The sequence below is a fragment of the Berghia stephanieae genome, chromosome 4 (assembly GCF_034508935.2).
Source record: "Berghia stephanieae isolate SIO BIC M18660-M18661 chromosome 4, UCSD_Bste_1.3, whole genome shotgun sequence".
NCBI classification, from domain to species: Eukaryota; Metazoa; Mollusca; class Gastropoda; order Nudibranchia; family Aeolidiidae; genus Berghia; species Berghia stephanieae.
This window is the reverse complement of record NC_088363.1, coordinates 41,326,660-41,341,719: the sequence shown is the minus strand read 5'-3', so window position 1 is coordinate 41,341,719 and position 15,060 is coordinate 41,326,660. Positions and strand designations below refer to the sequence as shown.

Genomic DNA, 15,060 nt, shown 5'->3' with positions numbered 1-15,060 from the left:
AATCTATTGAGTGAATACATCATATCGGTCCTATTAATTGCCGCCCGGGGCGTAATTTGAGGAGCTTTCGGAAGGCGGAAGACTTCTGGAAAGGTTCGTACAGGTCTGAGGGCCTCCGGATGGCTTGAGAATGCTTTAAATGACCTCCGGACGGCAATTAGTAGGACTTAGGATCCCATCGTATACCAAATCCAGTCCCTTGATTACAAAGACCATTCCACATGGAACTAGATAGAATCTCATGTGTTGTGTCTTGTTGTTATTTTGATGAATTGTTTGATTTTATGAGTTTCCTAAAACATTTTCTTATCATAGCTGCCTAACATTAATCTTAGAAATGTTATATGTTTATGGGTATATAATATATATATATATATATATATATATATATATATATATATATATATATATATATGAGAGCAAAGCTCGATAACAACGTTGTAGAAGTCAAACTATCTTAATTATATTTCAAATGTTTATATATATATATATATATATATATATATATATATATATATATATATGTGTGTGTGTGTGTGTGTGTGTGTGTGTGTGTGTAAAAAGATTTTTCTTCAAATTTTGTGATTTGTAAAGCAAATCTGAATAAGAAAAGTGTTGGTTGTATCGAGACGAACGTGACGATTATCCTGTAGTCGGTAAGGAGGGAGATAACCCTTTCCTTACCACCTACAGCAAAATCGTCACATTTGTTACGACACAATTTACATTTGAAAAAATTCAGATTTATTTTGTACATCACAAACTTTGAAGACAGATCTTTGTTTAATTGATAAGAGCATAAAGTTGTTTTGTAGAGAGCTTGTTTGTGTTTAAAAACAACAATTTTTCTGCCATTTTGGGAAAATACTGAAAATGATCGGTAAGGAGAGAGTTGAGAGAGCTTAAAAACGACATGATATCTTTCCATCTTTCCTCAGGTCCTCTACCAGCAGCTCTTGCAAACGTGTATGGGTTCCGTGTTGTTTCTTTTGCTGGCGGTCTTCTAATATCTTCTGGATTCATCCTCAGCTACTTTGCAACGTCTGTCGCCTACCTGGTGGTCAGTATTGGACTTATCGCAGGTGAAGCCCGAGGCTCGAATAATCTTATATAGGGAATGAGATTAGCGGAAGAGTAGCGTCCCTTGATTGGACGTCACCCATAGTCTGTGACGTCACCGGCGGAAAAGTTATTAGAGGTGAAAGTAGTAATATAAAAAGCATGAGAAACCCTTGTTAAATTGTTAAATAAAAAATGGCATGATCAGCAGTCTATAACAATAGTGTGGAAGTGTGTTATAGTATTACACATGTGTAATAGGTGTGTCAATTGTATTATTGTTGTGTGTTGTACACACTTTGCAGTTATTTTTAATTGTATTATTGTGTGTTTTACACACTTTGTAATTATTTATGTCGTTAATATACATGCGTAGGAGAAACCGTTATTAAATTGTAAAATATGTATTATCATTGTATTATAGTAGTGTGTAAGTTTGTTATAGTATTAGATATATATGTAAAACGTGTGTTAATTTTATTATTGTCGTGTGTTTTACACACTTTGTAGTTATTTTAAAATTGTATTATTGTGTGTTTTACACACTTTGTAATTATTTCTTAACATACATGCGCAGGAGAAAAATATGTATTATGATTACTTTATTATAGTGTAATTGTGTTATAGTATAAGATATATCTAATCCTTGTGTTGATTGTTGTGTGTTTTACACACTTTGTAATTATTGCCGTCTTAGATGTGCGATAGCTATATTGATAAGATTTAAAAAATAGATAACAAAAAGTCCATGTTTTAATGTCATTGTCCTAATGTAATGTCTGTTAATAGATACGAAGATGCACCGTCACATAAGTTAATAACACTCACTTTAAATAATGTTGATATATTTTAGAATAATAATAATCATAGGTTCAAAATTACTCATAATAGATCTCGCATCTCTATTCGGATTTGAACTTGAGACATTTTCGTGTGATAGATAGACGCCTTACAATTTGATCAATAAAGAATCGGTATGTGATCACGACCACGACTCATGGTCGTGATCAACACAATTCGTCGTTTTCTTACGATTCCTGTCTTCTCTGAAAGCCCATAATCGCGCAGAAAGCTTACTCAGCGAAAAAAGATGAAACATAATCAATAGTATAAAAAAGTCTTATTGCGTTGTATTGATTAAAGATCCATTTGTTCCTTACATATTTATTTCAACAGGCTGTTAAACTTTCATGAAACCGACACGGTTGTTGTATTGAATTTCACAATAAGTTAATAACACTCACTTTAAACAATGTTGATATATTTTAGAATAATAATAATCATAGGTTCAAAATTACTCATAATAGATCTCGCATCTCTATTCGGATTTGAACTTGAGACATTTTCGTGCGATAGATAGGCGCCTTACAATTTGATCAATAAAGAATCGTTGTGTGAATACGACACATGGTCGAGAGCAAACCACTTCGCAAAACACTAAGTTTTGTTTAATAGTTAAACGCCTTACCAATTATCAACGAAAGGGATCACCATATGAAATCGACACATGGTTAATTGGTGAATTTAGCAACAAAGTGTCTGTTTGCTGTCACCCTTGTCGTCTCAAACAACCAATTTAAAGAATTATGTAGTTTTTCCAGTTATTTACTGTACTGGGATGGAAGAATTATCATGTATGGCTGTGTTGTTTTTTTTTTTCTTGGGTCATTTTTCTAAAGCGGGTCTTGTAGTTTGTAATTTCCGTCTTAAATGCCATTTGCTTTATTTTTTTAAATAAGACGACGGAGAATTTTATATAATGCAATTAAAGTAGGTAGCGTTCTTGTCTAGGTCTGGTAAAATAAATGAGATGACGTCATACAATCCCCGTAGACAATGTTGATATTGTAGAAACCTCCGGTATAGAGATTAGAACATGAATTCGAAATCAAGACGTTTTGGTATGGTAGTTAGACAATCTATCCATCGACAAATTAAAACCTCTTCACTATGTGAATACGACTAGTAGATGGGTGCAATCGGAGGTGGATGTTTTCATTGAAATTTCACGTAGGATCAATTAAATAGAAATACATAATGTCCATGTGTCCACACAAGTTAAACCCAATATCATGTTTTACAGTCATATTCTCTTTTTCCAATATCATTTTTGGGAACACTTTGATTGGGTTAATGACAACTTTACATCTGAATCAAAACTAAAAAGAATTGATGACAAAAGCTTTTGTAAAACCCCAACAACTTTTAACACACGGACTTATTTAACTTGACTGCTTTTTAATTTAAAAATGTTCTTGTCTGATATAATACTTGTGCCCGTCATTTTCAACATGCAGCGGGTTTCGTGTTTTGTATCATGGACTTGAATTTTTTTTCGCAGCAAGAAATAAATAAATGAAACACAACAATCATTACAATACACAATATTGATTGATCAATTACTTAATACAATAACATGTCCTTGCTCTGCTGTTGACATGGCTTTCAATCTTGTATGTATATATAATGCATTATTATATTATTATGGTTATCTTCTTTACGCGCGCGCGCGCGCGCGCGCGTGTGTTGTGTGTGTGTGTGTGTGTGGTTGTGTGTGCGCTTTGCATGTCACGGTTAAAGATATATGTTTGTACACCACATGAGTACATTTAAGTTGAAATACTATCTTTACCACGTGTATCGTTATTGTAATATTTAATCAATAGATTTATGGCATTACTAATTAATATTAAGGGCATTCAAAGGATCTTATCCTATTTTGCCCTATACCACATGTTATGTTTTTTGCCAAGTTACTCACTTCGTGAAATAGATTTTGATGAAAAAAATGAAAAGACAATTTCATCACTTCATGTCCTACATTATGGTTATCATACCAAGACATAACCTAATTGAAAATGTAACAAAAATTTTGTGTAGGAATAGTAAATTTTATGAACCAGGTATACATTATCTCTATTTATGACATTAAACCATGAATGTTTTTAACGCACATTTTCAGGGTTTGATACTATATTTACTGTACTTCTCCAGTAACATTGTCGAAGTTTTTAAATATTTGATAGCGGGTGGTTGGATGGGAGCATCACCCTTGAATCATATACCTATGATGTTCGCATGGGTGTACGATCCGATAGTGATGTCGTTTCTTCTTCTCTTTACTAGCCTATCCTGCTTCTTTGGTTTGTGATTGTATTTTTGACAGGGGATATTTTTTTTCCTGTAAATCCTCTGCCTGTTTGTTCTTGGTTATTTATAATTTAGCTTATGATATCTTTATGATTTTGATTGACATTTGTACTATTTTTGTTAGATTGCTTGTTTTTTTTTGTTTCAGCGGTCTCTCATATAACCTCAATTGTGTTGGAAGAGACCTAAAGCAACAAACAAACAAAAATATTTGATACCACAACACTTTTAGATAACAGCAGGTGTTTTTTTCAATCAAATTTTATCGATCTGAGCAGATAATATATTTTATCCCAGTGAAACGCTGTCCTAACAGCTGCTATATTTTTTTAAAGATGATAACCCAAATGATCAGTAACATCCAATGTGTAAGACGTAGACGTGCAGTCTTTTAGGCGGTAGTGTAATATCATACAAAAACATCTGTCAAATGTGTAGTAATACCTAATGGCGATTTACAAGACGGTCAAAATTTATTAAATAAAAGTTTTCAGGACAGAATGTATCAATTGAACCTAAGAAATTATTTTTTTTCAAAGCCCAAATGTGTGTGATGTAATTGATTTTTTTAAGCTAAAATTTATTAGATATAAGCTTGATAGCAAAAAATTTCCTAACCAAAACATTTGAAGTAAAACATTGTTGGCTAAAAATGTGAAGTTAAATGTTTTCTTACCAACATTTGGGAAGTAATCATTTTTAGGTCAAAGTTTATGAAATACAAACTATATGACAAAAATGTATGAAACTAAAGTTTTTTGATCAAAATAGTGTCTGGTGAAAAAAAAATAAAATAAAATAAAAATTAAAAGTTTTGTGGTCAAAATGAGTGAAGTAAAAGATATTTTGACCAAAATTTATAAAATAAATTAATATGCGTGTAAAAATGTATGAAATCAATACTTTCTATCCAAAATCTATGCAATGAAATGTTTTTAGACCAAAATGTTTGTAGTAGTAGTATCTTGATAAAGTTTATGAATAAAGTATTATTTCTAACAAAAATATGTGAAGCAATAATTTTCCGACCAAATTGTCTGAAATGGACGTTTTCCAATCAAAATGTGAAAAGTAATAATGTTCTCACCCAATATTGAAATGAAAATTTTCTGTCAAAAATTGTATGAAATTAAATTTTTCTGGTCAAAATGTGTAAAGTAAAAGTTTTCTGACCAAAATATAATAATATTATGACCAATGGTTATGAGATCAGAATACATATTCTCTCCAAATTGTCATTCTATCAAAAAATTGTATCAAATTTAATTTTCTAATCAAAATGTGTGAAGTAAAAGTTTTCAGGTTAAAAATTGTATGAACGTTTGCCAGCAAAAATGTATGAATGTTTTCTGGCCAAATATATGAAGTAAACAATTTTTTAGGGGGTCAACAATTATATATTTAGAATATTCTTTTGACAAAATTGTAGGAACGTCAAAACCACTGAAATAAAAGTTTTCAGGATAAACTGTATTAACGAAATTTTCCAGGCAAAATTTTGCGAAGTAACATTTGTCTGACTAAAAGATGTAAAGTATACTTTTTCTGACCAAAATGTGAGAAAATAAAATGTTTTCTACTAGAACTTCATAAGGCAAATGAAACTTTTTTTTTGTTGACAAAACGTGTGCAGTAATAGTTTTTCTGTAAATGTATTGTATCATAAATTATTGAAACCGTTACAAAATCAAAGACTTTTCCATGTCTTTCGCTTTTTGAGGCCTTCTCGAGGATTTGACAAAGGCAGAAAGTTTTGAATTTTCAAAGTGCTGACTACTTACCCTGCAGAATTACCATCGACAGAGTAGAGACATAGCAGATATGACTGGTGATCCTATATTATTACAGACAGAAGCAGATATGTCCTACAATTGTTGTAGAGGTGCGATGTCGGATACGACACCCAAAGTTTTGCCATAATTTTCAATTTTATTTTGTTACCATTAAAGTATAAACGTTTTTAGTCGTCCTTCTAAAATTATCAATGACATGATTAATGTCGATCCCACAAAGGTTATGAGTAAACCTTTGTTCTTCTCCCCGGCAGGGACCAAATAGCCTCAACTACAGTCGTGCGGGATATCCTCGAACAAGACAGTTCAAACCCTAGTTCAACCTATTTCCAAACAAAAAATACTCCTTACAAAACCTAAATGGTTTTGGAAGAGGTTATTCAAAACCTGCATTTGAAGTTCAATCCTCTTTGTTTCACTCTTTTAGCTCCAAAAGTCGATGGAATCACTTCGTAGTTTAGTAAACCAAAAACCAAAATCAAAACCAAAACCAAGCTCAATGTCACCCAAAGATAAGATAAGGGATATGAAATAGAAATCTCACCAAAACGTGTAAGATTCGAACTATTTCCAATGAAAAAACAGTTTACCAAACCTGCATTTGAATTGCAACCCTCTCTTTTACACTGTTATAGCTCCAAAGGTCGCTTGAATTACTTAGTAGTTTAGTAAACCAAAACCAAAACCAACCCAGAAGATAAAATTAGGGTAATAAAGTGCTAGACGTCGACCCAAAATGAGTGAAGTAAAAATTTTCTCGCCAAATACAGGAAACAAAAGTGATCTGACAAAAATACCAAAATGGAAGTTTTCTAACCAATTACGTGTGAAGTAAAATTTTCGTGACTAGAAAATTGTAAAGTTGGAGTTTCAATTTTCTGGTCAAAATTTATGAAATAAGGCTGTTCTGTTCAAAATCTATGAAATTTAGTTTTATAATGAAAAAGAATTAATGAAATGAAGGCTGCACACGCTAAAATGTATGAGAAAAAATATTCTGATCAAAATGTTTGAAATGAAAGTTTTCAGGATAAATTTTATGGCGTAATATTTTATATCTGAATAATATATATATACATAACGTTTATAGCTAAATTTTATGAACTAGCTTTTTGTTGTTGCTTTTTTTTTATCCTAATGTGTGAAGTAAAAGTTTTGGGCCAAAAAAAAAAATATTGTAAAGTAAAAGCAAAAGTTTTTCTGGCCAAATTGTGTACAATAAAAATTTCCTGGCCAAAATTGATGAAATGAAAATTTTCTGTCCATATAATGTATGAAACGTTATCTTTCTGGTAAAAATGTATGAAGTAACGGTTTTCCGGGTAAAACACATGAATTAAAAGTTTGCTTGCAAAAATGTGTACAATAAAAGTTTTCTGGCTAAAGTATATAAAGTAACATTTTTCTGGATAAAATGTACGATGTAGCGGTTTTCAGGCCAAAATGTGTGAAGTTTAAGTTTCATAGCCCGAAATGTGTTATGTAAAATATCAGTCAAAAAACCTGTGAAATAAAAATTTTAGGGTCAAAATTTAGGAAATTAAATTTATTCTAGCCAAAACGTATGAAATGTAAGATTTTTTTTTTACCAAAATGTGTATAGTAGAAAATTGTTGCTATGATAAAATCAATGTTTGTGTGTGTGTGTGTGTGTGTGTGTGTGTGTGTGTTTCCCCAAAAAATTATGAAATGCACGTGTTCTTGTCCTCAACGCAAAACAATTTCTTGTCAAAATTATAAAATAACTGTTTTCAAGCCAAAATATATAAATTGAAAGTTTTCTGACCAATGTAGATACTTGAAGTAATATATTTTTGGTCAAAATAATTGAAGTAAAAGTTTTCTGGCAAAATATATATGAAATGAAAGTTTTCCGGTCGATATATGTGAGATAAAAGTTTTCTTGTCAATATGTGTTTAGTAATATTTTGATGACAAAATTAATGGGTTTTTTTTTTTTTTTTTACCCAAATTTATGAAAAGAAAGTTTTCTAACCCCAAAAGGCGAAGAGAAATATTTTTCTGGTCAAATCGTATAACATCAGTTTTCTGACCAAAATGTTTGATATGAAAGTTTTCTAGTCAAAATATTTCAATTCAAAGTTTGTTGGGTTTTTTTGTTGTTTTTTTTATTTCTTTTTTTATTTGCTGTTTCTTTCGAAATATTTATCTATTTATATATTTATTTTTCATTTGTTTTTTTGTTTTGTTTTGATTTTTCTTTTGTCCCAAAATACATAAAATAAAAGTTAGCTGGTCAAAATGTATGAAATTTTTTTAAAAAATATTATGGAAGTACTACATTTTGACCAGCTAACTTTTACTTTATGTATTTTTGGACAAAAGAAAAATCAAAACAAAACAAAAAAACAAATGAAAAATAAATATATAAATAGATAAATATTTCGAAAGAAACAGCAAATAAAAAAAGAAATAAAAAAAACAACAAAAAAACCCAACAAACTTTGAATTGAAATATTTTGACTAGAAAACTTTCATATCAAACATTTTGGTCAGAAAACTGATGTTATACGATTTGACCAGAAAAAGATTTCTCTTCGCCTTTTGGGGTTAGAAAACTTTCTTTTCATAAATTTGGGTAAAAACAAAAAAAAAAAACCCATTAATTTTGTCATCAAAATATTACTAAACACATATTGACAAGAAAACTTTTATCTCACATATATCGACCGGAAAACTTTCATTTCATATATATTTTGCCAGAAAACTTTTACTTCAATTATTTTGACCAAAAATATATTACTTCAAGTATCTACATTGGTCAGAAAACTTTCAATTTATATATTTTCGCTTGAAAACAGTTATTTTATAATTTTGACAAGAAATTGTTTTGCGTTGAGGACAAGAACACGTGCATTTCATAATTTTTTGGGAAACACACACACACACACACACACACACACACACACACAAAACATTGATTTTATCATAGCAACAATTTTCTACTATACACATTTTGGTAAAAAAAAAATCTTACATTTCATACGTTTTGGCTAGAATAAATTTAATTTCCTAAATTTTGACCCTAAAATTTTTATTTCACAGGTTTTTTGACTGATATTTTACATAACACATTTCGGGCTATGAAACTTAAACTTCACACATTTTGGCCTGAAAACCGCTACATCGTACATTTTATCCAGAAAAATGTTACTTTATATACTTTAGCCAGAAAACTTTTATTGTACACATTTTTGCAAGCAAACTTTTAATTCATGTGTTTTACCCGGAAAACCGTTACTTCATACATTTTTACCAGAAAGATAACGTTTCATACATTATATGGACAGAAAATTTTCATTTCATCAATTTTGGCCAGGAAATTTTTATTGTACACAATTTGGCCAGAAAAACTTTTGCTTTTACTTTACAATATTTTTTTTTTTGGCCCAAAACTTTTACTTCACACATTAGGATAAAAAAAAAAGCAACAACAAAAAGCTAGTTCATAAAATTTAGCTATAAACGTTATGTATATATATATTATTCAGATATAAAATATTACGCCATAAAATTTATCCTGAAAACTTTCATTTCAAACATTTTGATCAGAATATTTTTTCTCATACATTTTAGCGTGTGCAGCCTTCATTTCATTAATTCTTTTTCATTATAAAACTAAATTTCATAGATTTTGAACAGAACAGCCTTATTTCATAAATTTTGACCAGAAAATTGAAACTCCAACTTTACAATTTTCTAGTCACGAAAATTTTACTTCACACGTAATTGGTTAGAAAACTTCCATTTTGGTATTTTTGTCAGATCACTTTTGTTTCCTGTATTTGGCGAGAAAATTTTTACTTCACTCATTTTGGGTCGACGTCTAGCACTTTATTACCCTAATTTTATCTTCTGGGTTGGTTTTGGTTTTGGTTTACTAAACTACTAAGTAATTCAAGCGACCTTTGGAGCTATAACAGTGTAAAAGAGAGGGTTGCAATTCAAATGCAGGTTTGGTAAACTGTTTTTTCATTGGAAATAGTTCGAATCTTACACGTTTTGGTGAGATTTCTATTTCATATCCCTTATCTTATCTTTGGGTGACATTGAGCTTGGTTTTGGTTTTGATTTTGGTTTTGGTTTACTAAACTACGAAGTGATTCCATCGACTTTTGGAGCTAAAAGAGTGAAACAAAGAGGATTGAACTTCAAATGCAGGTTTTGAATAACCTCTTCCAAAACCATTTAGGTTTTGTAAGGAGTATTTTTTGTTTGGAAATAGGTTGAACTAGGGTTTGAACTGTCTTGTTCGAGGATATCCCGCACGACTGTAGTTGAGGCTATTTGGTCCCTGCCGGGGAGAAGAACAAAGGTTTACTCATAACCTTTGTGGGATCGACATTAATCATGTCATTGATAATTTTAGAAGGACGACTAAAAACGTTATACTTTAATGGTAACAAAATAAAATTGAAAATTATGGCAAAACTTTGGGTGTCGTATCCGACATCGCACCTCTACAACAATTGTAGGACATATCTGCTTCTGTCTGTAATAATATAGGATCACCAGTCATATCTGCTATGTCTCTACTCTGTCGATGGTAATTCTGCAGGGTAAGTAGTCAGCACTTTGAAAATTCAAAACTTTCTGCCTTTGTCAAATCCTCGAGAAGGCCTCAAAAAGCGAAAGACATGGAAAAGTCTTTGATTTTGTAACGGTTTCAATAATTTATGATACAATACATTTACAGAAAAACTATTACTGCACACGTTTTGTCAACAAAAAAAAAGTTTCATTTGCCTTATGAAGTTCTAGTAGAAAACATTTTATTTTCTCACATTTTGGTCAGAAAAAGTATACTTTACATCTTTTAGTCAGACAAATGTTACTTCGCAAAATTTTGCCTGGAAAATTTCGTTAATACAGTTTATCCTGAAAACTTTTATTTCAGTGGTTTTGACGTTCCTACAATTTTGTCAAAAGAATATTCTAAATATATAATTGTTGACCCCCTAAAAAATTGTTTACTTCATATATTTGGCCAGAAAACATTCATACATTTTTGCTGGCAAACGTTCATACAATTTTTAACCTGAAAACTTTTACTTCACACATTTTGATTAGAAAATTAAATTTGATACAATTTTTTGATAGAATGACAATTTGGAGAGAATATGTATTCTGATCTCATAACCATTGGTCATAATATTATTATATTTTGGTCAGAAAACTTTTACTTTACACATTTTGACCAGAAAAATTTAATTTCATACAATTTTTGACAGAAAATTTTCATTTCAATATTGGGTGAGAACATTATTACTTTTCACATTTTGATTGGAAAACGTCCATTTCAGACAATTTGGTCGGAAAATTATTGCTTCACATATTTTTGTTAGAAATAATACTTTATTCATAAACTTTATCAAGATACTACTACAAACAAACATTTTGGTCTAAAAACATTTCATTGCATAGATTTTGGATAGAAAGTATTGATTTCATACATTTTTACACGCATATTAATTTATTTTATAAATTTTGGTCAAAATATCTTTTACTTCACTCATTTTGACCACAAAACTTTTAATTTTTATTTTATTTTATTTTTTTTCACCAGACACTATTTTGATCAAAAAACTTTAGTTTCATACATTTTTGTCATATAGTTTGTATTTCATAAACTTTGACCTAAAAATGATTACTTCCCAAATGTTGGTAAGAAAACATTTAACTTCACATTTTTAGCCAACAATGTTTTACTTCAAATGTTTTGGTTAGGAAATTTTTTGCTATCAAGCTTATATCTAATAAATTTTAGCTTAAAAAAATCAATTACATCACACACATTTGGGCTTTGAAAAAAAATAATTTCTTAGGTTCAATTGATACATTCTGTCCTGAAAACTTTTATTTAATAAATTTTGACCGTCTTGTAAATCGCCATTAGGTATTACTACACATTTGACAGATGTTTTTGTATGATATTACACTACCGCCTAAAAGACTGCACGTCTACGTCTTACACATTGGATGTTACTGATCATTTGGGTTATCATCTTTAAAAAAATATAGCAGCTGTTAGGACAGCGTTTCACTGGGATAAAATATATTATCTGCTCAGATCGATAAAATTTGAGGAAAAAAAACACCTGCTGTTATCTAAAAGTGTTGTGGTATCAAATATTTTTTTTGTTTGTTGCTTTAGGTCTCTTCCAACACAATTGAGGTTATATGAGAGACCGCTGAAACAAAAAAACAAGCAATCTAACAAAAATAGTACAAATGTCAATCAAAATCATAAAGATATCATAAGCTAAATTATAAATAACCAAGAACAAACAGGCAGAGGATTTACAGGAAAAAAAATATCCCCTGTCAAAAATACAATCACAAACCAAAGAAGCAGGATAGGCTAGTAAAGAGAAGAAGAAACGACATCACTATCGGATCGTACACCCATGCGAACATCATAGGTATATGATTCAAGGGTGATGCTCCCATCCAACCACCCGCTATCAAATATTTAAAAACTTCGACAATGTTACTGGAGAAGTACAGTAAATATAGTATCAAACCCTGAAAATGTGCGTTAAAAACATTCATGGTTTAATGTCATAAATAGAGATAATGTATACCTGGTTCATAAAATTTACTATTCCTACACAAAATTTTTGTTACATTTTCAATTAGGTTATGTCTTGGTATGATAACCATAATGTAGGACATGAAGTGATGAAATTGTCTTTTCATTTTTTTCATCAAAATCTATTTCACGAAGTGAGTAACTTGGCAAAAAACATAACATGTGGTATAGGGCAAAATAGGATAAGATCCTTTGAATGCCCTTAATATTAATTAGTAATGCCATAAATCTATTGATTAAATATTACAATAACGATACACGTGGTAAAGATAGTATTTCAACTTAAATGTACTCATGTGGTGTACAAACATATATCTTTAACCGTGACATGCAAAGCGCACACACAACCACACACACACACACACACACACACACACACACGCGCGCGCGCGCGCGTATAGAAGATAACCATAATAATATAATAATGCATTATATATACATACAAGATTGAAAGCCATGTCAACAGCAGAGCAAGGACATGTTATTGTATTAAGTAATTGATCAATCAATATTGTGTATTGTAATGATTGTTGTGTTTCATTTATTTATTTCTTGCTGCGAAAAAAAATTCAAGTCCATGATACAAAACACGAAACCCGCTGCATGTTGAAAATGACGGGCACAAGTATTATATCAGACAAGAACATTTTTAAATTAAAAAGCAGTCAAGTTAAATAAGTCCGTGTGTTAAAAGTTGTTGGGTTTTACAAAAGCTTTTGTCATCAATTCTTTTTAGTTTTGATTCAGATGTAAAGTTGTCATTAACCCAATCAAAGTGTTCCCAAAAATGATATTGGAAAAGAGAATATGACTGTAAAACATGATATTGGGTTTAACTTGTGTGGACACATGGACATTATGTATTTCTATTTAATTGATCCTACGTGAAATTTCAATGAAAACATCCACCTCCGATTGCACCCATCTACTAGTCGTATTCACATAGTGAAGAGGTTTTAATTTGTCGATGGATATATTGTCTAACTACCATACCAAAACGTCTTGATTTCGAATTCATGTTCTAATCTCTATACCGGAGGTTTCTACAATATCAACATTGTCTACGGGGATTGTATGACGTCATCTCATTTATTTTACCAGACCTAGACAAGAACGCTACCTACTTTAATTGCATTATATAAAATTCTCCGTCGTCTTATTTAAAAAAATAAAGCAAATGGCATTTAAGACGGAAATTACAAACTACAAGACCCGCTTTAGAAAAATGACCCAAGAAAAAAAAAACAACACAGCCATACATGATAATTCTTCCATCCCAGTACAGTAAATAACTGGAAAAACTACATAATTCTTTAAATTGGTTGTTTGAGACGACAAGGGTGACAGCAAACAGACACTTTGTTGCTAAATTCACCAATTAACCATGTGTCGATTTCATATGGTGATCCCTTTCGTTGATAATTGGTAAGGCGTTTAACTATTAAACAAAACTTAGTGTTTTGCGAAGTGGTTTGCTCTCGACCATGTGTCGTATTCACACAACGATCTTTATTGATCAAATTGTAAGGCGCCTATCTATCGCACGAAAATGTCTCAAGTTCAAATCCGAATAGAGATGCGAGATCTATTATGAGTAATTTTGAACCTATGATTATTATTATTCTAAAATATATCAACATTGTTTAAAGTGAGTGTTATTAACTTATTGTGAAATTCAATACAACAACCGTGTCGGTTTCATGAAAGTTTAACAGCCTGTTGAAATAAATATGTAAGGAACAAATGGATCTTTAATCAATACAACGCAATAAGACTTTTTTATACTATTGATTATGTTTCATCTTTTTTCGCTGAGTAAGCTTTCTGCGCGATTATGGGCTTTCAGAGAAGACAGGAATCGTAAGAAAACGACGAATTGTGTTGATCACGACCATGAGTCGTGGTCGTGATCACATACCGATTCTTTATTGATCAAATTGTAAGGCGTCTATCTATCACACGAAAATGTCTCAAGTTCAAATCCGAATAAAGATGCGAGATCTATTATGAGTAATTTTGAACCTATGATTATTATTATTCTAAAATATATCAACATTATTTAAAGTGAGTGTTATTAACTTATGTGACGGTGCATCTTCGTATCTATTCACAGACATTACATTAGGACAATGACATTAAAACATGGACTTTTTGTTATCTATTTTTAAATCTTATCAATATAGCTATCGCACATCTAAGACGGCAATAATTACAAAGTGTGTAAAACACACAACAATAATACAATCAACACAAGGATTAGATATATCTTATACTATAACACAATTACACTATAATAAAGTAATCATAATACATATTTTTCTCCTGCGCATGTATGTTAAGAAATAATTACAAAGTGTGTAAAACACACAATAATACAATTTTAAAAATAACTACAAAGTGTGTAAAACACACGACAATAATAAAATTAACACACGTTTTACATAT

General features: G+C 30.6%; 1 protein-coding gene across 1 annotated transcript in view; it reads left to right on the top strand.

Annotated features, from left to right (window-relative positions):
- The window catches only part of LOC144970592 (monocarboxylate transporter 14-like), a 47,183-nt gene that overhangs the window by 17,149 nt on the left and 14,974 nt on the right, over positions 1-15,060 (top strand). Inside the window, exon 3 of the mRNA XM_078910373.1 lies at positions 939-1,082. Within this exon, the coding sequence (XP_078766499.1) occupies positions 939-1,082 (144 nt within the window). The remainder of the gene's footprint in view (positions 1-938; positions 1,083-15,060) is intronic.